Source organism: Myotis nattereri (genome assembly GCF_964212035.1).
Source record: "Myotis nattereri genome assembly, chromosome: 5".
NCBI classification, from domain to species: domain Eukaryota; kingdom Metazoa; phylum Chordata; class Mammalia; order Chiroptera; family Vespertilionidae; genus Myotis; species Myotis nattereri.
This window is the reverse complement of record NC_138080.1, coordinates 109,298,635-109,323,277: the sequence shown is the minus strand read 5'-3', so window position 1 is coordinate 109,323,277 and position 24,643 is coordinate 109,298,635. Positions and strand designations below refer to the sequence as shown.

Sequence of the window (24,643 nt, the reverse complement as noted above, 5' to 3'; positions counted from 1 at the left end):
GGAGGGCGCTCGGGGACTTAGGGAGAGAGCAGCGTCCCCGAGGCAGGAAGGCTCCCAGGAGGGGGAATGGGCCTTGCTGCTCCACGGCAAGGCGCCCGCGTGTCCCCTGGGCTGAGCGGCTGCCCCAGGCCCCGCCTCACCGGCTGTAGCTGGGGATGGTGCCCAGGTCCAGGTCGTGGTCCGTGAACGGGTCGACGCGCGCGCACAACCACTCGTGCCGGTCCTGGTACATGGTGTCGCGCACGTGCACCACGTCGTCGCACCTCAGGGACAGGGAGCAGGCATCCAGCTGGCCGGAGATGTTCAGGTTCAGCCGGATGTAGAAGGAGTCCCCCGAGGTCACCAGGCCCTCCTCCATGTCCTTCAGCAGCGTCCGGTACCCTGGCAGGAGGCAGGGGACACGCACCGATGAGGCGGGGCCGGGCCTCTCGCCGCCACTGCCGCCTCCCGGGCACATCCACCTGCCCGGACTCCTCTCTGAGCTGCTGGCACGGAGACGCCAGGCCCCCCAGGGAACCAGCAGCTGTGTCACTTACGGGGCTCCCAGCTCATCCTGGCGTCCAGGAAGCTCAGAGCTAAATTTTGGGCCAAGTTGCAACAAACCTGGGGTCTCTGCTACACCTCCACGCCTTCCCCACCCTCACCCAGCGCTCGTGTCTCATTACCCCCAACCCCGCCCTCCAGTCAACTCACAGCTCGTACAGTAATAGCGTCATTGTGGGACTCAGCCTGATGGATTCCCACGGACGGACACACCCGCAAGCACCATGCAGAGCGCTCGCTCACCCCTCCCGCCAACACCCCTCCTGGGACCCCCCACTGCCACCTCCATAGGCCAGAGCCCACGCTTCGCATGCGTGCAGCCAACAGCAGGGCCCCCGTCTGCGTCTGTTGCCCAACACCATGCCCGTGAGCGCCATCGACGCTATGTGCAGCATCTGTGCCCTTCTCACTGCTGTGCACGAGTCCACGTGGCGTGGGTCTCTCCTGCGTGCACATGGGTGCTGTCCCAGGCCTGGGCTGCTGTGGACAGCCCTGCGACCAGCATGCTATGCCTCTCTGGTGGACGTGTGGACTTGTGTCTCTTGGACACAGTCACAGACGTGGGGTTCTCAGGCCCCGGTTATGCGTCTGTTGAGCACACGCTGCTGAGTGGGTTTCTGAAGGGGGAGGACCACGACGGCTGTGGTTAGGCCAGTGGTTCTCAACCTCCTGGCCCTTTAAATACAGTTCCTCATGTTGTGGTGACCCAAGCATAACATTCTTTTCGTGGCTACTTCATAACTGTCATGTTGCTACTGTTAGGAATCGTCATGTGAATATCTGATATGCAGGATGGTCTTAGGCGACCCCTGTGAAAGGGTCGTTCGACCGCCAAAGGGGTTGCGACCCATGGGTTGAGAACCGCTGGGTTAGGCCCCCTGACACCATTGCTCGTCAGTGTGACGCTTTCAAATCCCTTTGGAAGGAAGCAGGGCATGAAGCACAGATGCAGCAAATGCCGCAGGGGCGCCCGTGACATGAACCCCTTTCCAGCCCCAGGTCAGCCCCACGTGCGTGAGCTGCGGGAACATGGTGGGCGCGCACGCGGTCCCCACAGCCAGGCCCGGAGACCGCTCGTCAGACGGCCACACCGCACACGGCCGTCTGAGCCAGCAGGCGTGTGTGCGTGTTCACGGGGAAGTGGGGGCCGCTGGTCAGGCCCCCCCACCTGCCGGGTCGTGTTGATGCCAATCGCTCTGTGAGCTCCCCGCCCGGGTGGAGACCCTATAAGCCGGCCCGGCAGAGGGACATTTCCTCCGCTGAGCTCCAGACCCGGGCTATCCCGCTGCCCACCTCTGGGGGGCCCCGCCAGGCCCTGCCAGGAAGCCTGCGGGAGGCGGCAGGGCGGCGAGAGCGGCTATTTCTGCGCTGATGAAACATTCATGAGCCTGTGGTTAAAAATAAGCGACAGCTGCAGAGATAATCACTCGGGGAAACACGGAGGTGAGGGCGCGACGCGGCCTGGCACAGGCAAGACAGAGCGCGGCGCTCCCGCCCGGGGCCGGACCAGGAAGGGCGGGTGAGGCTGCCAGGGCCGGACCAGGAGCAGGTGAGGCCTGCCTGTCCTGGACCCGGGGCCACAGCGCAAAGGCCTGGCCCTCCTGTGGCTGCACGGCCCTGCTCCTGCCAGAGCGGCCACCGCAGAGCCCGCGCCAACCCCGGGGCTGGGAACCTGACGGAGGAAGCAGCTCCAGCCCGGCCCGGAGGGGGGAGCCGGGCCAGGCAGGGCCAGTCCCGGCGCTGGGAGCCCCGGCGGCCTCCGGCCCCTGCTCGTGGCTGGACCTGCAGTGCGCCCCGGAGCCGGGTGTGTGCCCGCCGTGTGCCAGGCAGGTGCGTGGTGCTCACCTTCGTCGCCCTCCTGCTGCCACCCCACACCCGCCCGTCAGATCCTCCTCTCCCCGCACAGGTGCGCGAGGAGAGGCCGCCGCCCGGGGTCCTGCCCGCCCGGTGTCCTGTGGCCGCGGCCAAGGGCAGGCGCGAGGGCGGCGCGGGCCTCACCTTCCTGGTTGGCCTTGTAGTGCAGGGTGACGGGCCCGCTGCACCGCTGGATGGTCCAGTGCGCCTCCTCCTTCGTGCAGGAGTCGAGGGGCACGCTCTGCCGCTCGCCCTTGATGCAGCCTTCTAGCTGGAGAACAGACCTGTTCCTCCTGGGCCGCGGCAGAGCCCGGGCTGGCGGCTCCCAGGAAGCGAGAGCGTCCCCCCACGCTGCACCCCGCCTCGTCGCCTCGCTCGCCTCCTGTCTACCCCCCTCCCGCACACATGTGCTGGCCCGTGTGCACCCGCATGGGCACAGGCTCCCGAAACACACGTGAGGAGTGGCGGGGGGAAGGGCTGGAGAGGGGCTCGTAGCGAGGAGGGGACCCTCGCCCTTCCCGCCCCCTCCTGGCCTGGGGGCCGAGCTGAATGCAAGGCGTGGGGGTGGGACCCGGGGACAGCCCCCCAGAGCCCCCTCCCCCCGGCCCCGCCCTCACCAGCAGCAGCTGCAGGCCCTCGTGCAGCCCGGCCTTCTCGGCCAGCGAGCCCGGCTTGACCGAGTGCACGAAGCTGCCGCTTGCGTTGCCGCCGAGCAGGGTGAGCTGGGAGGTGAGGCCGTCGCCGCTCAGCGTGGCTTGCTGCACCGAGGGCTGCACCGCGGGCCCGGGGCCCCGCACCTGCCCCACCGACGTGACCGAGGGCCGGAAGGGTCTGGGCAGGAAACGGAACAGGTGGTCGCGCTGGAGCTGGGCACCTGTCCCCGGACAACGGAGGGCGGGCGCTGCCATCGCAGCCACCTCGAGGGAGAGCTGTGCACACGGGTGGGAAGCCAAGCTGCTCCGGGCCACGGGCAGTGACCCAGTGACCGCGGCAGGAGACACTGCTGCCCTGAGAGCCAGGTCTCCCCCCACTCCTCCTTGACGGGCGGGGGCCCAGGGCCAGGCAAAGGGGGGGGGGCTGCTTCCTGGTGCCCCCAGCTGCGTGGCTGGGGAAGCCCCTCCCCCTGGGCGTGATTGGGGGACTCAGATTCTAGCTTTCAAGGGGCCATGGACGGTCCCCTTCTTGGGGGTCCCACCTGGTGAGTGGCCTCCACCCCAGCGCCCCTTCCCGCGGCCACAGTACCTTTCTAGAGAGAACTTCCTAAACATGAGGTTGACCTGCTCCAGGTCGAAGGCGTCCACGCCCTCGGACTGGTGGGAGGAGGAGGAGGAGTGGATGGAGGGGGGTCCGAAGGAGCACCGCTCGTGGCTGTCATCTGCAAAGGGATGGGGCCCTCAGGACCCAGGAGCAGGGGCGGGGCGGAGAGGGTGCCCCGGACTTGCTGGGGGGCCCTGGGCTGCTCCTGGGAGGTTCCCCGCGTGAGGGAGCTGGGAGAAGGGCAGCTTCAGCCAGGCCCCTGAGGTCCCGATGCTGATGGCCTGGTCCCCCCCGCCGCCCCCAGGAGCCCCTCTTTGCAGGAAGCTCCCAGCCGTCTGGTTTCTAAGGATCCGTTTCTGTGTCTGGAAAAGGTGGCCGCCGTCCGCAGCTGCTGGTTCTGTTTCTGAATTGGGCTCATCTGGGGACCACCCGAGGTCTCACTACCCTCGACCAGCTCTGGGCCTAGGAGGCTGGGGGCGGGGCTGGGCGGGGCAGGAGGGCAAAGCCTAGACCTTGCAAAGCTGTCCCCCTCCCCCTTCCCCTCCCCCTCCCTCTCCCCTCCCTTGGGAAGGCCGCCCGGCAGGGCTCGGCAGCCCCTGCTCAGGCTGATCACGAGGCTGGTCTGCAAGGGGATTTGTCCGGACGCTGCAGAATCGCTTGGCCCGCTGCCCAGAACTGTCCCGCGTCCCCTTCCCCAACTCCTCCAATTCTCCTCGCTCCCAGCCTCCATTAGGGCTGCCCTCTCTTAACACTTGATATAGCTCCTGACGGCTCCCAATTACGGAGCCACTAATCTCTCATTTTCTCTGCGGGCGGGCGGCGAGCTGGCCCGGAGGAGAGCCATCTCCAGAGGCCAAACCCTCCTGCCCCCTCCGCCCGCAGGCCAGGGGCTCCCGGTGTGGAACTCGGCACCGTCCCCTGGACCACAGCCTCTGCCTCGGCAAGGACTCGGGGACACGCGTGTGAGCCCGTGCACATGGCCCAGGCCTGCGAGGCACGGGGCTCAGCAGGTGCGGCTGAAGCAGGCCGCCAGCCGTCAGGGCGGTGCTGGGGCCGCACGCGCTCTCCCCCAGAGACGGAGCCCCTTCCCGGCTCCCTGCAGGGCTCTGCATGGCACAGCGGGCCCGGGCGCCCGCCTAGGAGTGCCACGAGCCCTCGCCGGCCCAGCGGCCCTGCCCATGCCTCCTTAACTGCCGCCCCGTCAGCCCCTCCCTCTCCTCCTGTCTTGTTCAGGTTGGTTAACAGCTTAATACATGGACGCTCAGGCGGCCGCCCTGCCTGCAGGCCACGTCCACCCACCGCGCCCTCATCTGATTCGGCAAAGTGAGAACAGAAGCACCTGCGCCCGGCCGCTGGGGACCCATCAGACGGGACCAGGTACGCGAGGCAGGTGCGTCCAGGGCGCTGGCTACAGCCCGAGGGCCGCTCCCTCTTAAAGACCCAGGCCGAGCTCTGGCCCGTGCGCAGCAGCCCGTGTCCCCATGGAACAGCGGACAGGCCCGGCCAGGTGGCTCCGTGGTTGAGCTTTGACCTATGGACCAGGAGGTCAAGGGCACAGACCTGGGTTGCAGACTCCATCCCCAGTAGGGGGCATGCAGGAGGCAGTTGATCCATGAGTCTCTCTCATCACTGATGTTTCTCTCTCTCCCCCACCTTCCTCTCTGAAGCCAATAAAAATATATTTAAAAGAAAAAAACACCCAAAAAACCAAAGGACAGCCCTCGGCGCCTCCAGCCCCGCAGCCCACCAGGACCGAGGCCTCTCTGTGCCTGGGCAGCACCCGGCGCCCTCTCAGAACCCATCCCCACGCTCCTGAGGCCCTACTGTGTGCAGGGCTCCGTCCGCGGGCCCTGCTGGAGCGCCAGGCGGGAGCCACGTGCCCTGCTCCCGCTCAGTGCCAGGCAGCGCGGCCCCTGCAAAGGCGCGGAGCCGCCGGGTACCCACCGTCAAGGTCTAAGACGTCGAAGCCGCCGCTGTCGTTGTCCTCGTCCACGGCGCTGCAAGACACAAGGGGGGCGGGAGGGCGTGGGCGTGAGCGTGAGCGCAGGGCTGGGTGTGCGGGGCTCGGGGAGGGGAGCCTCCGGGGCCTGGCTTTCTGAGACGCTGGTTCTGAGAGGGCCGGAAGGATGGAGAGAGGAGGGTTGGTGGGAGGGGGGGCTGTGGCTGAGGGGGTGGATGCGGCGGGCGCTCTGCTGGGGAGGGGGGAGGTGGGTGGGGGTGGCATCAAGGTGCCAGCCTTCTCCCAGGTCCAGGTTGTTCACACGTGCTCCTTGCCACGGAGGATCGAGGCCCAAGTCAGGCCCTGGCGGCACCGGAGAAATGGGTCCAGCCCCGCCCGCGACGTGTGCTCTCGGCCCTTCAGGACCCAACAATCTCAGACTTGAGTGTGACCCACCATCTGCGGCTGGCGGGAGATGTGCCGCCCAGGTGTGCCCCTGCCGTGCTGCCCAGGTGTGCCCCTGCCATGCCGCCCAGGTGTATCTGAGTGGTTTCCTTTCTGGGACCCTGATGGTTTCCAAGAGGCGAGGGAGGGGAGAGGGAGGAGCTGGGGCCATGCACGGTGGCTCTGTGGCTCGGGCCCAAACCCTGGAGCTGCGGGCGGAGGACCCTGACTTCGCGCACGGGGGGTGGGGGGGGGCAAGTGGCGCCGGTTCTCCCATTTGCTCGCTGGCCGGTGGCCCTGGGAGAGCCATGTTCCTCCTCTGAGCCCCGGCCTCCTCGTCTGTAAAACGGGTCCCGCGCTGCCCTCCCCGGCGCCCGGGAGGGGAAGGTGGTCAGTAGAGAGGGCACGGTGGGCACCAGGCCCGTCACCCACCTCCGATGGGGCGCGTCCTCCTTGCAGCGCCTGACGATGGAGTCGTTCCCCGGGGGCTCAGCGGTGATGGACATGATACTGGACCGGCTCCGGTGGGGCTGCTTCGGACGCCAGGGACAGTGTTACGGGGCCAGGCAGCCCCGCCCGGGCCCCCGCGGGCACCGGGATCACAGGCACAGCGACCACATTCGCTGGGACGCGGCCCTGCCTCGCTGGGGTGTGGGGCTGGCCAGCGGGTCTCAGAGGGGACCTCGCCCGAGAACCAGCACATCTGTGGGGGGGGGGGGCGGGGGCGGGCGTTGGGGGTCGCAGGCGGGAGGATGGGCTGCAGGCGGGAGTGGACTTGCACCCCGCACAGGCTGAGCGCCAGGGCCCCAGCTGCGAGGTCGGGGCACCCGCCCTGGACCAGATGAAGACCTGCGGGCCCGGCCTCCTCGTGTGTGGGGGGCAGTGGGGCGATCTTTCAAAACCAGGCCTGCTGGCTCCTGGCAAGGGCTGCCTTCTACAAGCGCCGGATCTGCCCCCAGAGCTGCCCTCAGACAGGAGTCACCTGTTAGCATCTGTTAGCACTGCATCTCCATCTCCTCGCCGCCCTCCCCCGCCACTCCCCTCCCCGGGGCCTGTTCTGGAAGCAGAGCTGACAAGCTTCTCAGGGTGGCCCTGGGTTAGACTCGCTAATCCCCAGCCCCCTGCTGCCTGGCAGGTGGGAGGCGGCTGAGACCCAGTCGGGCTGCCCAGGGGGCTGGAGCTGAGGAGAGGGCCTCTGGGCTGGGGAAGGGGCGACTGGGCCCCCAGCCGGGGTTTCAGGGCTGAGGGGTTGTGGCAGAGTCCCGGCAGCTCGTGCGATTCCCACAGCCCCGGGGAGGGGGGGGAGGGGGGCGCCTCCTCCATCTGAGAGTTAAATGGGGAGGAGGCGGCCGGAGGTGGAAACACATCCTGAGGCCCCAACATCTTCACATACATAAGGGGTCTGGGGTGCAGCCCGGAAGGGGAGCGGGCGCCAGGCCTGCAGAGGGAAGCAGGGCCCTGGGGTGGGGGCAGGAGGGGCCACGCTTACCATCTTGGGGAAGGAGCTGGTGATGGGCAGGGACCGGGAGGAGCTGGGGCTGACGTCCATGCCTTCTTCTTCCTGTCCCCTCCCTGTCCTCACCACGGGCAGGAGAGGCCGAGGGGAGAGGGGAGGGACAGGGAGTTGAGAGCCCCTTGGGGGGGAAGGGGGAACAGGGGGTGTCCTGTCTGGGGGCTCGGCTCCTCTCTCCCACGGGCTTGCTCTCTCCTCTCCTGACCCCGTCCCACTGCAGGCTCCTGGGGGGAAGGCCTGCCTCATTCCCCAGCAGCCCCTGCCCTGGCCAGGCCCCCAGGTAAGTACTGTCCCCTGGAGCAGGGAGTCCCTCCCCTCCCCCTCCCTCAGGGGCTGCTGGCCTTTCGTAAGCTTCTCGCCGACAGACAGACAGACAGACAGACAGAAGGCTGCACTGGGGCTCTGGGGACCCACAGGGAGCGGTGGTGGACAGGACGAGGCTGCTCCTGCCCTCCCGCACAGTGACCATTAATTACCAGGTGGACACCCCGCCCCGGCCCCGAGGCCAGTCCCAGGTGACCCCGCAGGGGCGAGCGCCAGGGGGCGCGACAGGGACACAGAGCAGCGGGGGACAGAGCGGAGGCCGCGCCGCACTGACCTGGAAAGTCGGGCGCGCGCTTCAGGCTGATGGGGGACTTGGCTCTCTGCAGCTGCGGGGCAGAGGACAGGGTCACGCGGGCCCAGACCTGGCGCCGTGACGGAGGGGAGGGCGAGGGGGAGCCCAGCGACCCCCGCCACGTGGCTGCGACCACAGCAGGCGCACGGCACCCATCTCCGCGGCGACAGCTGCTGGCCAGACGCGCCCACCCAGGGAGGCCGGGGCTGGGCTCGGAGGACAGAGCTCCGAGGGGCAGAGGGTGAGCGGCGGGTGCAGGCACCGGGCTGCGCGGATCCACACGCCCAGGGCGCGGCGGGGGAGGGCGGGCGTTGGCCGCTGCCGGCCACTCCACCGGTGGGTCCCCTGGGTGTGCTGCCCTGGTCCGTGGTGCCGGGACGGTGGGGACCCGTGGGCATGGTCAGGCCCTCACATGACATCGTCTCCCTCCTTCCCTCCCTCCCTTGCTCCTTCCTCATCCGGAGCCAGTGTGCACCACGGACACGCTAGACACGGAGCCCGGCAGACGGAGGACGGGGAGCCCCGCGTCTGCTGTGCGCGTCACTCCCCCACTCAGGAGGGGGGCGGCTGCACTCACACCTACCTGTTGAATTTGGAAATAATGCCTCCCTCCCTCCCTCCCTCTCTCTCCCTCCACTTATTTATTTATTTAATATTTCTTTATTGATTTCAGAGAGAGGATGGGAGAGTGAGAGTGAGATAGAAACATCAATGATGGGAGAATCATGGATCGGCTGCCTCCTGCACGCCCCCCACTGGGACCAGAGCCCACAACCCAGGCCTGTGCCCTGACCGGGAATTGAACCGTGACCTCCTGGGTCATAGGTCAATGCTCCCCCCTGAGCCCCGCCGGCCGGGCCTCTCCTACTACATTTAGAGGAAACGAGGGGACTGGCCAACACGCGCAGCGCCCGTCCGTGCGTCCGTAGGGCTGTGACGGGTCGGCCCGTCTGGGGCCTGAGACCCGCAGCAGAAGCACAGCCGCGTCCTCGCCGGCTCCCGCCCGCCGCCGCCCGCCGCCTGCCCACTGCCCGCCACCTGCCCGCCACCTGCCGCCCGCCGCCTGCCCACTGCCCGCCACCTGCCCGCCGCCTGCCGCCCGCCGTCCGCCGCCCGCCGCCTGCAGGCACCTGGATGCCCTTCAGGTTCATCCTGCGCTTGGGCGGGTGGCAGGGCAGGAAGTATCTGCTGTCTTCGGGCGAGTCCTCGGAGGTGGAGGAGTCGTCGGCTTCCTGGCCGTTGGTCCTGGGGCCGGCGTCCCCGAAGCTCTGGGAGATGATGGTCACCGGCAGGTTCCGGGGCAGACTCTGCAGACAGGGGAGCCGGGCGGGGTGGGGCGTGAGCGGCAGCCGCCAGGCCACGGAGCCGCTCTGCCCCTGGCACTGCCACGCCCCGGGCCTGAGTTCAGGACACCTGCGCTTCTCTCCGGCCCCCGACCCCTGTCTGTCTACCTGGAGGCCAGGCCGTCTTCCAGCTCCACCCCCTCTCTCCTCACCAGTCTCCATCCCGCCTCCCGCCAGCCAGGGCCTGGAGCAGGGACGGGACCCCCAAGCTGGTCCTGCCCCTTTGATCCGAGGTGCACCATCCTCTCTCCAATTTCCAGCCCCCAGTCTGAGCTATGAATACGAAAAACATTGCCAGGCCCGGCCAGGAAGCTCAGTGGTTAAGCGCTGACCCTGAGCCAGGAGGTCACGGTTCAATTCCTGGTCAGGGCACATGCCTGGGTTGCGGGCTCGATCCCCATGTGGGGCGTGCAGGAGGCAGCAGCGTATCCATGGTTCTCTCTCATCATTGATGCTTTTCTCTCTCTCTCCCCTTTCCTCCATGAAATCTATGAATATATTTAGGTCCTGTCCTCTGTACTGGGCTGAGGGGCGAGGGCATGAGGTCACTTCTGCTGACCCCCAAAGCCATGCCACGCCACTCCTGCCGGCTACCCTACAGCCTCCAGAGCCAAAGCTGCCCTACCTCCCTGCACAAAACCCCTCCTGGCCCCTGCGAAGCGGACAACGCCTGTATTTCCACCACCGCCGCCCCCCTCCCCTTGCGGCTCCTCCCACTGTGGCCCCTGCCTGTCCCCACCGCCCAGTCGGCCATGGTGGCCGCCGACAGCATGCCAGGGTGCCACCCCGCCCCCTGGCCTGGCCCGTCTGTCCCGTGGCCCCCTCTTGTCCGTACAGTTGGCCGCTGACCCTGAGCCCACCCCGTGCCCGGCACCAGGTGTCGGACAGACAGAGGCCCTTCCTGAGCGTCTGCGTGAGCACGAGAGGCTTGAGAGCTGAGGGCACCGCACACTGGCTCCCGGGGCCACACCGGGAGGAGGCGCCACAGCCCGCTCCCGGCTCCACGCGCCCTTCTCCGTGTGCTGACAGCCTGCGGAAACGCCAGGCTCCGGTCTGCCTCCAGCCAGGGCATCCTCTACGGGGGGTCGGGGGGTGAGGGGTGGGCATCCCTGTCTCCCAGGCCCCGATAGTGGGGCCCCAGGCAAGCTGCTTGGGGCCTGTCTGGGTCCCTCCTCGGTGAAGGAGGGGAGTGGTGGGGCCTTCCTGCTGGGCAGTCCTGCACGTCAAGCGAGATCACGCACAGAAGGCGCTTTGCACCGTGCCTGCACCCCCGCAGCTGCACCCGCACACCTGCACCCACAGACCTGTACCCACACACCTGCACCCACGCACCTGCACCCACACACCTACACCTACGCACCTGCACCCACACACCTGCACCCACAGACCTGCACCCACACAGCTGCACCCACACAGCTGCACCCACACACCTACACCCACGCACCTGCACCCACGCACCTACACCCACGCACCTGCACCCACGCACCTACACCCACACACCTACACCTACGCACCTGCACCCACACACCTACACCTACGCACCTGCACCCACGCACCTACACCCACGCACCTGCACCCACGCACCTACACCCACACACCTACACCTACGCACCTGCACCCACACACCTACACCTACGCACCTGCACCCACGCACCTACACCCACGCACCTGCACCCACGCACCTACACCCACACACCTACACCTACGCACCTGCACCCACACACCTACACCCACGCACCTGCACCCACGCACCTACACCCACGCACCTGCACCCACAGACCTGCACCCACACACCTACACCTACGCACCTGCACCCACGCACCTGCACCCACACACCTACACCTACGCACCTGCACCCACGCACCTACACCCACGCACCTGCACCCACAGACCTGCACCCACACACCTACACCTACGCACCTGCACCCACGCACCTGCACCCACACACCTACACCTACGCACCTGCACCCACGCACCTACACCCACGCACCTGCACCCACACCCACGCACCTGCACCCACGCACCTGCACCCATGCACCTACACCCCCACAGCTGCACCCACGCACCTGCACCCACGCACCTACACCCACACCCACGCACCTGCACCCACGCACAGGCCCCGAGACCCAGGCGGCTTTAATAACATCCCCCGCTCGGGCGGCAGCGCCCACTCCCCACCTCGCCCTGCCCACTGGGCACTGTAAGGGGAGCAGGGAGCTGAACCCCGTGAGCATCCCCACGGCGGCGGGACTCCAGTGTGGGCCCCGAGAGGGAGCCGCAGCGACCTGGTGAGGGCTCGTCTGAGATGCCAGCGGCAAGCGCCAAGCCGGGCTCCGCCTCACTTTCCACCTTCAGCACGAAGGGTCCCCTCATCACTGCCCAGCACACGGGAGGCTCAGGCGCGGGCTGTCCGGGGGAGGGGGTGCCCCTCTCAGCCAGGCCGGCCCCGCCCGCCGCCCGCCGCCCGCCGCCCGCCGCCCACCTGGTCCAGGCTGCCGCTGTCCCGGGACAGGCGCCGCAGCTTGCTCTCCAGGTTGACGATGCAGGCTTCGCGCCGCACCATCTCGATCCGCATCTCGTCGTTCTTCTCCTCCAGCTCGCGGATCTGCTTCCGGTACTTGTCCTTCTCGATCAGGCACTGTGAGTACTGCGTCTGCGCCTCGTCCCGGGAGTGGAAGGCCTGCGGGAGGACAGGCCCCTGGCTCTCCATCCGTCTCCCCCCGGACACGCCTCCCAGCCCAGCGCTGCTCTCTCCGCCGCCCCAGCCCCGGCGGCTCGCTCAGCCTTTCCCAGCAGCACCATCCCCCCGGGCTCCAGCCGCGTGGGGCCCGGGGCTCGGGGCGCCTCTCCGGGACCCACTCCCTGGGCCCGAGGCACTTGTCATTCCCGCTTTACAGACAAGGGCACCGAGCCTGCCAGGGTGCCTGCGTGCTGGCCACACGCCTGAGTGACAGGCCCCGACCCATCTCCTCCGGAGACCAGTACTGAGGGGCCACGCGAGGCCAGCCCAGCCCCACGTGTTCAACTGCCTGTGCGTTCGGAGAGCCTCCGGTTGGAATTCATCTTTGAAAGGGAAGTGGGAGAGCCCGGCCGGCTGTGGGTCCTGGCGGGGGGGCAGGGCCTGGGCCCAGAGCCCCGAGTCCTTGGCCGTGTCTTCCCTCCCGTCCAGAGCACTGGGCTCAGGGGGAGCTCTGAGGACCGTGGTGAAAGGGCACCGACATGGCCAACGCCTCGGGGACACCGGTTGGGGATCTTTGACCCTCATCTGTCGCCCGTTTCACCCCACGGTTACCTGGAATTTTCCAAGGGACATAGAGAGCCTTTGTTCTAAACAGCGAATCGGGAACCCCCTCAGCTGAGAGGGGCGGCTGGTTTTACTGGAGAAGGCTCTGTGGGCCCTCAGTCCCCCCTGGCCCTCGGTGCCCCCCTGGCCCTCGTGTCTCCGACCCTCAGTGCCCCCCTGGCCCTCGGTGCCCCCCTGGCCCTCAGTCCCCCCTGGCCCTCGTGTCTCCGACCCTCAGTGCCCCCCTGGCCCTCGGTGCCCCCCTGGCCCTCAGTCCCCCCTGGCCCTCGTGTCCCCGACCCTCAGTCCCCCCCGGCCCTCGGTCCCCCCAGGCTCTCTGTCCCCGTGGCCCTGCCCCCCCTTGGGCGGCGTGGCGCACCTGGTCCCGCTCCCGCTCCACCTCCTCCAGCTGCAGCATCACCGTGTTCATGCGGTGCTTGTACATCTCGCAGTCCTTCCCCAGCGTCGAGCACTTCAGCTCCAGGTCTTCCTTCTCCTCCAGGTACTGCAGGGGGACAGGCGGGTGGGGGGTCAGCGTGCCGCCAAGCCACCCGCAGGCCAGGCCGACGCCCCAAGTGGCAGCCACCTGACCGGCAGGGATGGTCGCGGTAGGTCAGTCAATGAGCTGGGATTTGCTCAGACCTACTGTGTGACCGGGGATGGAGGAGGGGGTGTGCAGACCCGGTGCGTGCCCCCCGAGGCCTGCCATCGGGAAGGGAGACGGGGCCCCACGGACACAGTAGCGAACAGCTGCAGGGGTGCCAGTGCTGGAGGTGGGGCTGTACCCAGGTCAGGGAGAGGGGGGCCGGGCAGCAGGGTGCACCCCCCCACCCGCCCACCTTGTCCCGCAGCCCCTCGGCCTGGCGGGCCTCCTCCTGCAGGTTGTAGATCTTGTTGACCAGCTCCTGCCGGTCCTCCAGCGCCTCCTTGCGGTCGTGCTCCAGGATGTCCAGGATGGCCTTGTCCGAGTCGGGCAGGCTGCGCTGCCCGGCCTGGGGGCGGGAGAGAGGGTGGGTGCAGGGCCAGGGAGCCGGGCAGACACCACAGACACCGAAGGCCACTCGGAGCTGGGGGCAGAGACGGAGCAGAGAGCGAATCGCCGCCCCTGGGGTCCCTGCGGTTTGGTAGGTGAGACTGTCATCACCGGGCAAGAAGCATAAGCCCTGCTGCCGCCAACACCCCGAGGCCTGCTGTGGGGCCTCAGCTCTTTTCTGAGCCCCAGAAGCTGCTCCCCAACACTTCACAGGTGGCAACAAAGACAGGGCAGGCCTGCTGGTGGGCGCCTCCGCCAATTAGGTGCCAATCCCCTTGGGTGACACCGGCTCAGCTCTGCTCCGTGTCAGAGTGCAGGCGCCAGGCAGCCAGTTGGGGGAGGCAGGGGAGGCAGGGGAGGCAGGGGGTTAGGGAGAGGCAGGGGGAGGCAGGGAGAGGCTAGGGGAGGCAAAGGAGGCAGGGAGAGGCAGAGGGCTAAGGGGAGGCAGGGGAGGCAGGGGGAGGCAGGCGGCCTCTTCTCTCCCTTAGGTGTGCGCTGGGCCGTCACTCCGCGGAGACGCCCTCTGTCCCCCGTGCTCCGTGCCGACGGGCAGGAGGCACCCGGAGTGTTAATAAACGCATGGCTGACGGTGGAGGATCCTGCGATTTTTTTGGTTCATCCTCACCTGAGGGTATTGTTTCCGTTGATGTTTTTTAGGGAGTGGAAGCGGGGGAGGTGGAGAGAAACATCGATTGGTTGCCTCCCTCACATACCCTGATGGGGGCTGGGGACCGAACCCACAGCCCTTTGGTCCCGGGCCGGCGCTCTAACCACGGGGCCACCTGCCACGGTGAGTCTCTCTGGGTCTTTGAGGACCAGCAGGCCCCCGGCTCAGGCCCTGGCTGTGCGGAGCTGGTCCGTTAAAGGCGCTTTCCCCGCATCAGGCACCCCCACCTGGATGATGGACTGCAGCTCCTGGATCTTGGTCTTGAGCATCTCGTTCTCGCGCTCCAGCTCCAGCACCTGCTCCCTCTTGGGCCGGCTCTCGATGTCGTTCTTGAGCTTCAGGGACTGGTTCCGCTCCAGCTTGCACTCCTCCTCCATCTTGTTCAGCCGGTGCTTCAGCTGGTCGATCTGCAGCCGGGCGCCCAGGGGGCGGGGTTGGCAGGGGCCCAGGAGGCATCGCTCCCAGGTCCCCCTGATGCGGCCCCACCTGGGCCGCGCCCTCCCTCCTCCTTCCGTGGCGGCCGGGAAGGGCCCACAGAGCCTTTTCCAGTAAAACCAGCCGCCCCTCCCGGCTGAGGGGGTTCCCGATTCGCCGTTTAGAACAATTCAAAGGCTCTCTATGTCCCTTAGAAAATTCCAGGTAACCGTGGGGTGAAATGGGTGACAGATGAGGATAAAACCGGTGTCCCTGAGGCATTGGCCATCTAGATGCCCTTTCACCATGTCCTCAGAGCTCCCCATGAGCCCAGCTCTGGGCTCACCCTGACTCCCCCCCAGAGCGGCCCTGCTCCCCTAGGCTTTGTCCTCGTGGGTTCACAGCAGGTTTCACTGGAAAGGACAGCGTTCCTGCTGAAAGGTCCCAGGCTCATGGGTCTAGAGGGCCTGCCGGGGGCAGTTCCAACATCTGGTCACGGGGCAGCTGGACACATGCTGGGCGTCACCCGCGGGGTGAGTGTCAGGAGCTGGGGCCAGAAGACTCTCACACCTGGTGCCTAGGCGAGTCTGCTGCCCCGGACCCTGGCCTCTGCAGAGCACCCAACACAGGGGCTCGGGTTCAAGGCTGCAAGGAGGGGAGCCCCAGAGGGGGGGGTCCTGTCAGTTCCAGGCTCACGGAGAGGTGGGCCTCACGGAGTCTGGCAGGTGGAGGGCAGCGGCTTTAGCTGGGAAAGGCCAGCTCTGCACCCCCGCCCCCTGGCCTGGGGTGCAGCAGGGGAGGCGGCAGGGGAGCAGCCTGGGGCTGAGATGTGCCGAGGGACTACCTTTCAGTTCTAGACACGCTTCCTCACTATGACTACATCTCAGGGAGGGAGAGTTCCAGCAGAGAACCGTGTGAGCCCCGCCCTAGGTTAACGTCCGCACGCGCCGGGTAACGGGCACAGGGGTCATTCCTGCTTAGAGACCGTGGGAAAAGGCCTGGTCAGCATCCTGTGCTGGGCCGGGTCCCCAGTGGCCCCTGAGCGGGCGTGGCGTGGTGCACGAGGGGCGCACGCGGGGCCAGCCACTCCCCCAGCGGCTCAGACATCTGAGGGCGTGGGTGTTACTGCCGTGATCGCCACTGACAAATGAGGAGACTGAGGCCGAGGGACCACTAACGGGGAAGCGGAAGCCAGATGCGAATTCCCATCGATGACAGTTAAGGCTCCTGCTCTTCACACACACGTCCCACTGCCCGTTTCGCCTCTGACTCCATCCGCCCGGATTCCAGGGGGCTGTTTACTGATCTGTCCGCTGCAGCTAAATTGCATGTGACCCGACCAGAAATCAGGTTATTTATCCCCGCGTCCCCCACGGTGCTCAGCACATGCCTCACGCGTGGCAGGTGCCTCATAAATATCCCGAGTCTATCTCCACCCGCAGCCGAGTGATCCATCCAGAAATAAATCAGCCGTCACTCCCAGCTCCCCGGCCTTCAGCGCTCCCCGTCCCCTGGGATGAACGGCAACAGTCTCACCACGTCCCCTCCAGCGGGGTCCTGGCCGCCCCCCCCCCCCTCCTTCCCCGCCACTTGCTCCTGTGGCTCCAGAAACACCACCACGCATGCCCCCTGCTCGGGGCCTCGGTCGCTGGGAGCTCCACCCTGAGACTGGCATGGCCGGCCCTCCCTGTCCTCGGCCTCTGCCCCGCGTCCCCGCTACTGGCCTCCCCGACCGTCCCCCAAGACAGCACCCGCCCGCCGGCCCCCTGCTCTGCGCGTTCCTCCGGAACAGCAATGGGCACTGCCAGGCGTCTGTCTGCTGTTCTCTGGTGAGAGTGGCTCCGGGGTCAGGGGGTTGGGGCTTGAGTCACGCATCCCCGGGAAAGCGCCTGGTGCGGGGGGCGCTCAGGACTCGAAAGGAATGAACGGGTTAAGCAAATGCCCTTCCCTGTCTGCACTCGGGCGCTGAGTCCTTTAATGACAGCATCACGTGCTGGCGGCCCGTTCACCGAGGGGCGTCCTGGCTCTGGGACTGGGCCCGGCTGACCTTCCTGCGCACGGCGGTGCCGGCAGAGCCTGTGCCCAGGCCCCCATGCCTCCTGCCCCCGCAGCGGGCGCGGTGCCATCTCCTCGCTGACTCCTGGGGGCCACCATCTGAGCGTGGGCCCTTGCGTCTCCCCACCCCTTGGCCTGGTGCACGGTCTGAGTGCGCCCGTCTGCACATGCGCATAGGGCACCTGGGCCCCGAGCAGGAGGGAAGCCCCACGAGGTCCCCGGGCACGTGCCTGCACCTGCCTGCGCCGGACCTGCGCTCCCGAGCCGGACCTCGGCTGCGGGGAGCTGGTGTACGCATGCGCCGGTGGGGCTGGGCCCCGGCGCCAGGCTGCGGAGGGCGGTGCGCCTGCGCCTGCGCGGTGGGTGGCGGCCCGCCCGCCCCGGCACCTGCCCGCCCCGCCCTCACCTCGAGCTGCAGGTCCCGGCTCCGCATCACGGCCATGTTCTTCTCCTCGCTGAGCTGCGCGTAGCGCATGGCCAGGTTGTAGTTGTCGTCCTTGACCTTGACCAGCTCGTCGTTGTAGCCATCGCGCTCCTCCTTCATCTTGTAGTAGCGCTCCTGGAAGGTCTGCAGCTCCACGTGCGTCAGCATCAGCTGCTTCTTCTCGTCCTCCAGCTGCCGCGCCTTGGCCAGCAGCTCGCAGCGCTGCAGGTCCTTGGCCTTCATCTGCTGCTGCAGCTTGATGACCTCGTTCATGAGGAACTGCGTGAGGCCCTCGTGGCCCTCCTCCACTGCGGGGCGGGGGGCGGGGTCAGGGCATCCACTCCCCACCACCCACCCTCCCCTCCTCCACTGCGGGGCGGGGCGGGGGGGGGCGGGGGGTCAGGGCATCCACTCCCCACCACCCACCCTCCCCTCCTCCACTGCGGGGCGGGGGGCGGGGTCAGGGCATCCACTCCCCACCACCCACCTGCCCCTCCTCCACTGCAGGTCGGGGGTGGGATGGGGGGTCAGGGCATCCACTCCCCACCACCCACCCTCCCCTTCTCCACTGCGGGGGTGGGGGGGTTGGGGGGGGTCAGGGCATCCACTCCCCACCATCCATCCTCCCCTCCTCCACTGCGGGGCGGGGGGGGGGGGGTCAGGGCATCCACTCCCCACCACCCACCCTCCCCTCCTCCACTGCAGGGGTGGGAGGGTTGGGGGGGGTCAGGGCATCCACTCCCCACCATCCATCCTCCCCTCCTCCACTGCGGGGCGGGGGGGGGGGGGGGATGGGGGGTCAGGGCATCCACTCCCCACCATCCATCCTCCCCTCCTCCACTGCGGGGCGGGGGGCGGGGGGTCAGGGCATCCACTCCCCACCACCCACCTGCCCCTCCTCCACTGCGGGGCGGGGGTGGGATGGGGGGTCAGGACATCCACGCCCCCATCACCCACCCGCCCTCCTGAGTTCTCACACCCACGGGCCCCAGACTCAAGGGGAGCAAAGCAGCTCATCCCGGTTGAGCTTGGGTCTGGCAGGGAGGCAAACATCAGGAAAGGAGGGACGCAGACATGGAAGTGCAGCCTGAGATGTCGGAGAGAGGGCACAGGGCTGTGAGTGTGAGGGGCCTCTAGCCTGGGGGGTGGGGGTGGGGCTCCTAGGCTCCTGACCGGGGAGCTGAGAGGTTGAGTGTGGAGGGAAACGCTCCTGGAAGGTGGGACATGCGGAGGGGGACGGGCACATTTCAGGAGCCGGGGGAGACCAAGGGTCTGGAGCCAGGGAGAGGCAGAGGCGGAGGGAGGCTGGAGTGTCAGTGGGGCTGGGCCACAGCGCCCTGTGGGCCACAGGAAGGGCTGGTCTCAGACAGAAGCAGCGGGAGGTTTTACGCAGGGAGGTCTGCCGAGGTGGCGAAGGCGCGAGACAGAAAGGGGTGGATGTGGAGAGCTGAGGGGATGCAGGGCCGGGAGGAGGCCGGCGCAGGAATGTGTAGGAAGGGACGGGCTAGACGGCCAGGGGCTCTGGCTCAGGGGTGCTGGCAAGAGAGTAGGTGAGAACCAGACCCAGAGGCAGCGAGCATCTGTCCCGCCTCTGCCATTCACTGGGATGTGCCAGGAACACCCCCTCTCTCGGCTCAAGCTTCCCTTTGCCGCTTTCATCATCGGGCAGAAACCAGGGGCCGCCAGCCCGCAGGTGCTGTCCTAGTGCCACCGGTTCGCCGCTCTGGGACTGTCCGCCCAGTGGACACCCCCCCCACCCCCCGCCCGGCGCTCTCCCGCTGAGCCGCTCACCCACGATGGTGGAGAACCTGCGCGTGGGCTCCTTGCCGGTCACCAGCTTGTACAGCTCCGGGTAGTAGAACTCCAAGCTCTCCAGAAACACCACGTAGCCCCTCTGGCCCTTGGTGTGCAGGATGTCCAGCAGCCGGCCTAGGGACACGCCCGTCACTCGGCGCACAGGGCACAAGTGACCGGACCCAGGTCCCCATGCCCAGCCTCATCCCGGACTCCCACCCCTCCGTGAACTCGGAGAAGACAGCGTCGCCACAGCCGTCGCTCCCGAGGTGCCTCCCGGGTGCAGGGGAAGGAAATCAGAGTGCCAGGCTCTCAGCTCCCTTCCTCTGGGAAACTGGGGGGACCCGGGCACCCGGACACGGCCTCAGGACACCCACAGCTTCCCGTCGACGGGTTACAGTGAGCCACGCTGGCTCGGCTCCCTGACCGGAGGAGGGGGAAGTGCAGTGGCCACTACAGCGTGGAGGGTGTTCTCTGGGCTTCGGAGCAGAAGCAGATTCTGTGCGGGGAGCTAGGAGTCCCCGGAAGCAGGCCGCTCCCCTCGGGGCTGCCAAGCCCCTGGAACAGCTTTAAGGCCAGAGGGATGTGCCCGCAGGTCTCTGTCCCACTGGTTCCCCTTAGTGTTTACATGTCCTGGCCTCTCCTCACTGTTTCATTTCCAGATGTTTCTACCCTGGAGGCCCCTGAGCTCAACGTGTCCCCAGGACGGCAGGACACGCGCATGTCATCTTGTGTGGGCTGCCGGGGTGTGGGCTCCCGGGGTGTGGGCTCCCGGGGTGTGGGCTCCCGGGGTGTGGGCTGCCGGGGTGTGGGCCGTCGGGGTGTGGGCTGCCGGGGTGTGGGCCGTCGGGGTGTGGGCTGCCGGGGTGTGGGCTCCCGGGGTGTGGGCTCCCGCCGGGGTGTGGGCTCCCACCGGGGTGTGGGCTGCCGGGGTGTGGGCTGCCGGCGGGGTGTGGGCCGTCGGGGTGTGGGCTCCCGCCGGGGTGTGGGCGCCCACCGGGGTGTGGGCTGCCGGCGGGGTGTGGGCGCCCACCGGGGTGTGGGCCGCCGGGGTGTGGGCCGTCGGGGTGTGGGCTCCCGCCGGGGTGTGGGCTCCCGGGGTGTGGGCCGCGGGGTGTGGGCCGCCGGCGCAGTGGGGGCAGGGCTGGAAGTGACAGCCATGCTCGGCAGGAGAGCGCTGCGATGGGTGATGAGTGTCGTGTTCACAAAGGACAGTCACAGCGCACGAGCCACTTAGCACCCATCACGCTGTGGGGAAGTGACTCCAAACCTTTTAAACTGTGAGCCAGAGGGAGACATGTACCCTGTGACCCCGTGTGCCGCACAAGGGCAAGTACACACACGTGTGTACACACAGGCACGTGTATGAAACCCCAACTAGTTTCACAAACCAGACTTAGCACCAGGCACCCCTAAGGCAGTCCGACAGACCCCTTCTCAGGAGACTCTAGGGCAGCGGTTCTCAACCTGTGGGTCGCGACCCCTTTGGGGGTCGAACGACCCTTTCACAGGGGTCGCCTAAGACCATCGGAAAATACATCTATAATTATATACTGTTTTTGTGATTCATCACTGCTTTAATGATGTTCAATTTGTAACAGTGAAGATACATCCTGCGTATCAGATATTTACATGACGATTCATAACAGTAGCAACATGACAGTGATGAAGTAGCAACGAAAATAATTTTATGGTTGGGGGTCACCACCACATGAGGAGCTGCATGAAATGGTCGTGGCATTAGGAAGGTTGAGAACCACTGTTTATATCTGTGTTTTCCGATGGTCTTAGGCGACCCCTGTGAAAGGGTCGTTCGACCCCCAAAGGGATCGCGACCCACAGGTTGGCGACCCACAGGTTGAGAACCGCTGCTCTAGGGTGTCCCCAAAACATATGCACACCCCTTGAATAATTATATAGGTAGTGCTTATTACAGCACATTTCCTTTTCAAAACTGAGCTGTCAGCTGTTAAAGTGTGCACACATTTTTTGGAGACACCCTGCATTCTTAAACAGACACAGCGCATTGGGCTCCACAGGTGTCAGTGATAATAGACTACAGTTCTCAGACAGCAAAGCTACGGCTCAGTAAGAAACGTGCTTCTTTCTGCCTGAGCGACACACTCTCCGGCAGATCTAACGGCCGCCCTAACTCCGAGGGAGCGATGAGTGTAAATGGCGTGTGGGGAGACTGTGACCCCGGTAATGGAAACGAAGACGTCGGGGATTGCGACGGGTGGCCACGTCCCAGGTGTCGCTAATCACTTGCTTTGTCGCCTGCCTCCACCCGTCAGGTCAGCGGAGGGGTGCTCCCCTCAGGCCGGGTAGGAAAGCAAACACCGTTTCCCGCTCTCCGAGGCCGGGACCCTCTCAGTTCTACCGCTTGGTGGGGGGCAGGGCCGGGCAGAGGGCCGTGGGCCCAGCTGAATAATTCCCGCCCCGGAGAAACTTCACGCCGGCACGCTGGCCGGAGGGGTGTCCTGGGGCCGCCACCAGGGGCAGCCCGCCCGCCCCGCCCCGTCCCGTCCCTGTCCCCGTCCCCGTCCCGGGAGCGGCTGGTCACCTGCGCGGTTGATCTTGGAGGGCAGCATGGGCGCGTTGAGCACCTCGTCCTCGTCCTGCTCGTCGATGACCTTGCACTGGCGCAGGTAGGGCGTGAGCTTGGCCGGGTTGATGTAGCGGCTCAGCATGTGCCGGTTGCACTCCACGTTCTCCCACAGCGCGTCCTCCTCGTCCTTGAGCGTCTCCATGTAGTCGTCCATCCCAGGGCCGCCTCCTGGCACACAGAAGGCACGCGGTCACCCGGGAGCTCACGGGACCGCGGCGAAGTCCCTCAGGGTGACCGCTGGACGCTGTTGGGTTCATTAGGGTCAAGCAGGGCCTGGTTGGGCGTCACCCCGGGCACCGAAAGGGTGCCGGTTCGATTCCCGGTCAGGGCACATGCCCGGGTTTCGGCTCGATCCCCAGGGGGGCGCGGGGGAGGCAGCCGATGGAGGTGACACCCTCACATTGATGTTTCTCTCTGTTCCCTTCCTCTGTCTCTCAAATCAATAAGCGATGCTTTAAAATAAATAGATAAACAGATAAATGGAAAGAGTCAGGCGGAGGAAAGCATTATGGTATTTAACCATTTAAGAAAGGAAGGGAGAGGCCTGGCCAGGCCGCTCAGTTGGTTAGAGCGTCGTCCCGATTCACAATTCGGGTTCGATCCCTGGTCAGGGCGCGTACACGCATCAGACGACGAATGCGTACACAAGTGGAACGGCAAATCGGTGTTTCTCTCTCCCTCTCCCTCCTCCCTCTCGATAACCAATCAATCAGTAAATGAAAAGAAAGGAGGGGACAGACTACAGACAAGCAGGGTGAGCAAAAGTCGGCTCACAGTTGTTCGTATGGAGAGAGACACACAGGTTCTGGCTGTGACAGCAGCTTTACTAACTCTGTGTCTCACGTACTCACACCTGGAGCGCTGCCTTCGCCACCCGCGTCTACGTTCCTGTCTATACTAACCATGAGCAGTGGGCGGACAAGCCGTAGTATTAAACAAGTCCTGGGAGGGGGAGACTGCAGCTGGCGTACAGCCCTCCACGTTTTCATGCCTCACGGAGAATTGTCCTTAACGAAGACGACCTGTGTGGTTATTTTTTGTTTTGCAGTTTCACGCCAATGGTGTCATGCTGTGCACTTCCTCGCTTCCTTTTCCACCTTGCTTTCTTTTCTCTACGTTTTTTGAGACTGATTTAGGTTGATATCTATGTCTGATCTGTTCATTTTTTTAAAATATATTTTATTGATTTTTTACAGAGAGGAAGGGAGAGGGATAGAGAGTTAGAAACATCGATGAGAGAGAAACATCGATCAGCTGCCTCCTGCACGCCCCCTACTGGGGATGTGCCCGCAACCAAGGTACGTGCCCTTGACCGGAATCGAACCCGGGACCCTTCAGTCCACAGGCCGACACTCTATCCCAGTGATGGCGAACCTATGACACGCGTGTCAGAGGTGACACGTGAACTCATTTTTTTGGTTGATTTTTCTTTGTTAAATGGCATTTAAATATATAAAATAAATATCAAAAATATAAGTCTTTGTTTTACTATGGTTGCAAATATCAAAAAATTTCTCTATGTGACACGGCACCAGAGTTAAGTTAGGGTTTTTCAAAATGCTGACACGCCGAGCTCAAAAGGTTCGCCATCACTGCTCTATCCACTGAGCCGCACCGGTTAGGGCTAATCTGTTCATTTTTAAACAGCTTTAATGAAATATAATTTATGTAGCGCACAATTCACCTTTCTAAAGTGTACAATTCAAAGTACATTCACAGAGCTGCCCAGGGATCACCCCAATTCATGTTAGGACAGTTTCATCGCCCCCAAAAGAAGCGCCATGGGCATCCCTCCGATGCGCACCCCTCCCGCCCCGGGCAACCACTAACGTCCTTCCGAGACACCTGCCTTTTCTGGACCTTTGTGCGCAGCAGGCGCTCAATTGTCAGGGCGACAGTGCCTGCATTTCAAGCGCTTTATTCACGTCTAACGGTGGCACGTGTTCCGTGGTAAGAACATGGGAGTGTTTCTTATCCCTCCCCCCCCGGTTTTCGACGGGAACATTCAGCACTGTCTCCAGCGGGAGAGCATGGAGCAGCCTGACCAGGAGACAGTCCCCGGCCCTGCTCCACGGAGCCACGCCTCGAGGGATGCATGCGGCGGCCCCACGGCGGCCCCAGACACGCTGGTGTTAAAAGAGATTTCAGAACAAACACAGGTCCTTTAAGAAAAAGCACTCTGGTCTTGGTCCCCTTTCCTACAACTCTCGGGATCTGGAGGAGTCAGGGTGTCCTTTGTGTGGCAACGCGATGCCTCCTCGCTCGGGCCCTGGAGAGCTCCGGGGTGGGCTGGTGGCCGGGAGACAAGCAAGTGACCGGGAGCGACTCAGCCCCACACCTGACCTCTGGGATGGGGAGAGGCCAGAGAGTGAGTTCAGTCCTCCATGGCGCCCGGCTGGCGTGGCTCAGGGGTTGAGCGTTGGCCTATGAGCCAGGAGGTCAGGGTTCGATTCCCGGTCAGGGCACGTGCCCGGGTTGGGGGCTCAATCCCCAGTAGGGAACGTGCAGGGGGCAGCCGATCAGTGATTCTCTCTCATCACTGATGTTTCTATCTCTTTCCCTTTCCCTGCCTCTCTGAAATCAATCAACATATGTTTAAAAGAGGAAAAGAAAGTCCTCCATGGAGAATGCCTTAACCAGCCATGCCCGTGTAATGTCACCCCATAAAAACCCCTAAACACTGGGGTTCCCAGAGCGTCTGATTTGTGACCATGTGCCCACGCTGGGAGGGGCACCTCAGCTCCAGGGCCCTGGGCCTGGGCATCTGAAGGGGGGGCAGGCTGCTGAAGATGAAGGTGAAGCCAAGTCTAGGGCGGTGGGTACCCTGATACCCAGTGCTGCCTCCTACTCACACCC

General features: G+C 65.5%; 1 protein-coding gene across 1 annotated transcript in view; it reads right to left on the bottom strand.

The window, feature by feature from the left end:
• The window catches only part of CARD11 (caspase recruitment domain family member 11), a 30,273-nt gene extending 8,317 nt beyond the window's left edge, over positions 1–21,956 (bottom strand). Inside the window, exons 1-16 of the mRNA XM_081090713.1 lie at positions 21,743–21,956; positions 19,177–19,314; positions 17,368–17,693; positions 14,720–14,899; positions 13,632–13,784; positions 13,172–13,297; positions 11,992–12,189; positions 9,297–9,473; positions 8,149–8,200; positions 7,527–7,609; positions 6,470–6,570; positions 5,599–5,651; positions 3,640–3,772; positions 3,015–3,228; positions 2,542–2,668; positions 141–381 (exon numbers count right to left, since the gene is read on the bottom strand). Coding sequence (XP_080946839.1) covers positions 141–381; positions 2,542–2,668; positions 3,015–3,228; positions 3,640–3,772; positions 5,599–5,651; positions 6,470–6,570; positions 7,527–7,609; positions 8,149–8,200; positions 9,297–9,473; positions 11,992–12,189; positions 13,172–13,297; positions 13,632–13,784; positions 14,720–14,899; positions 17,368–17,693; positions 19,177–19,314; positions 21,743–21,941 — 2,501 coding nt within the window. The 5' untranslated portion in view covers positions 21,942–21,956. The remainder of the gene's footprint in view (positions 1–140; positions 382–2,541; positions 2,669–3,014; positions 3,229–3,639; positions 3,773–5,598; positions 5,652–6,469; positions 6,571–7,526; positions 7,610–8,148; positions 8,201–9,296; positions 9,474–11,991; positions 12,190–13,171; positions 13,298–13,631; positions 13,785–14,719; positions 14,900–17,367; positions 17,694–19,176; positions 19,315–21,742) is intronic.
• Between the last annotated feature and the right edge of the window lie 2,687 nt (positions 21,957–24,643).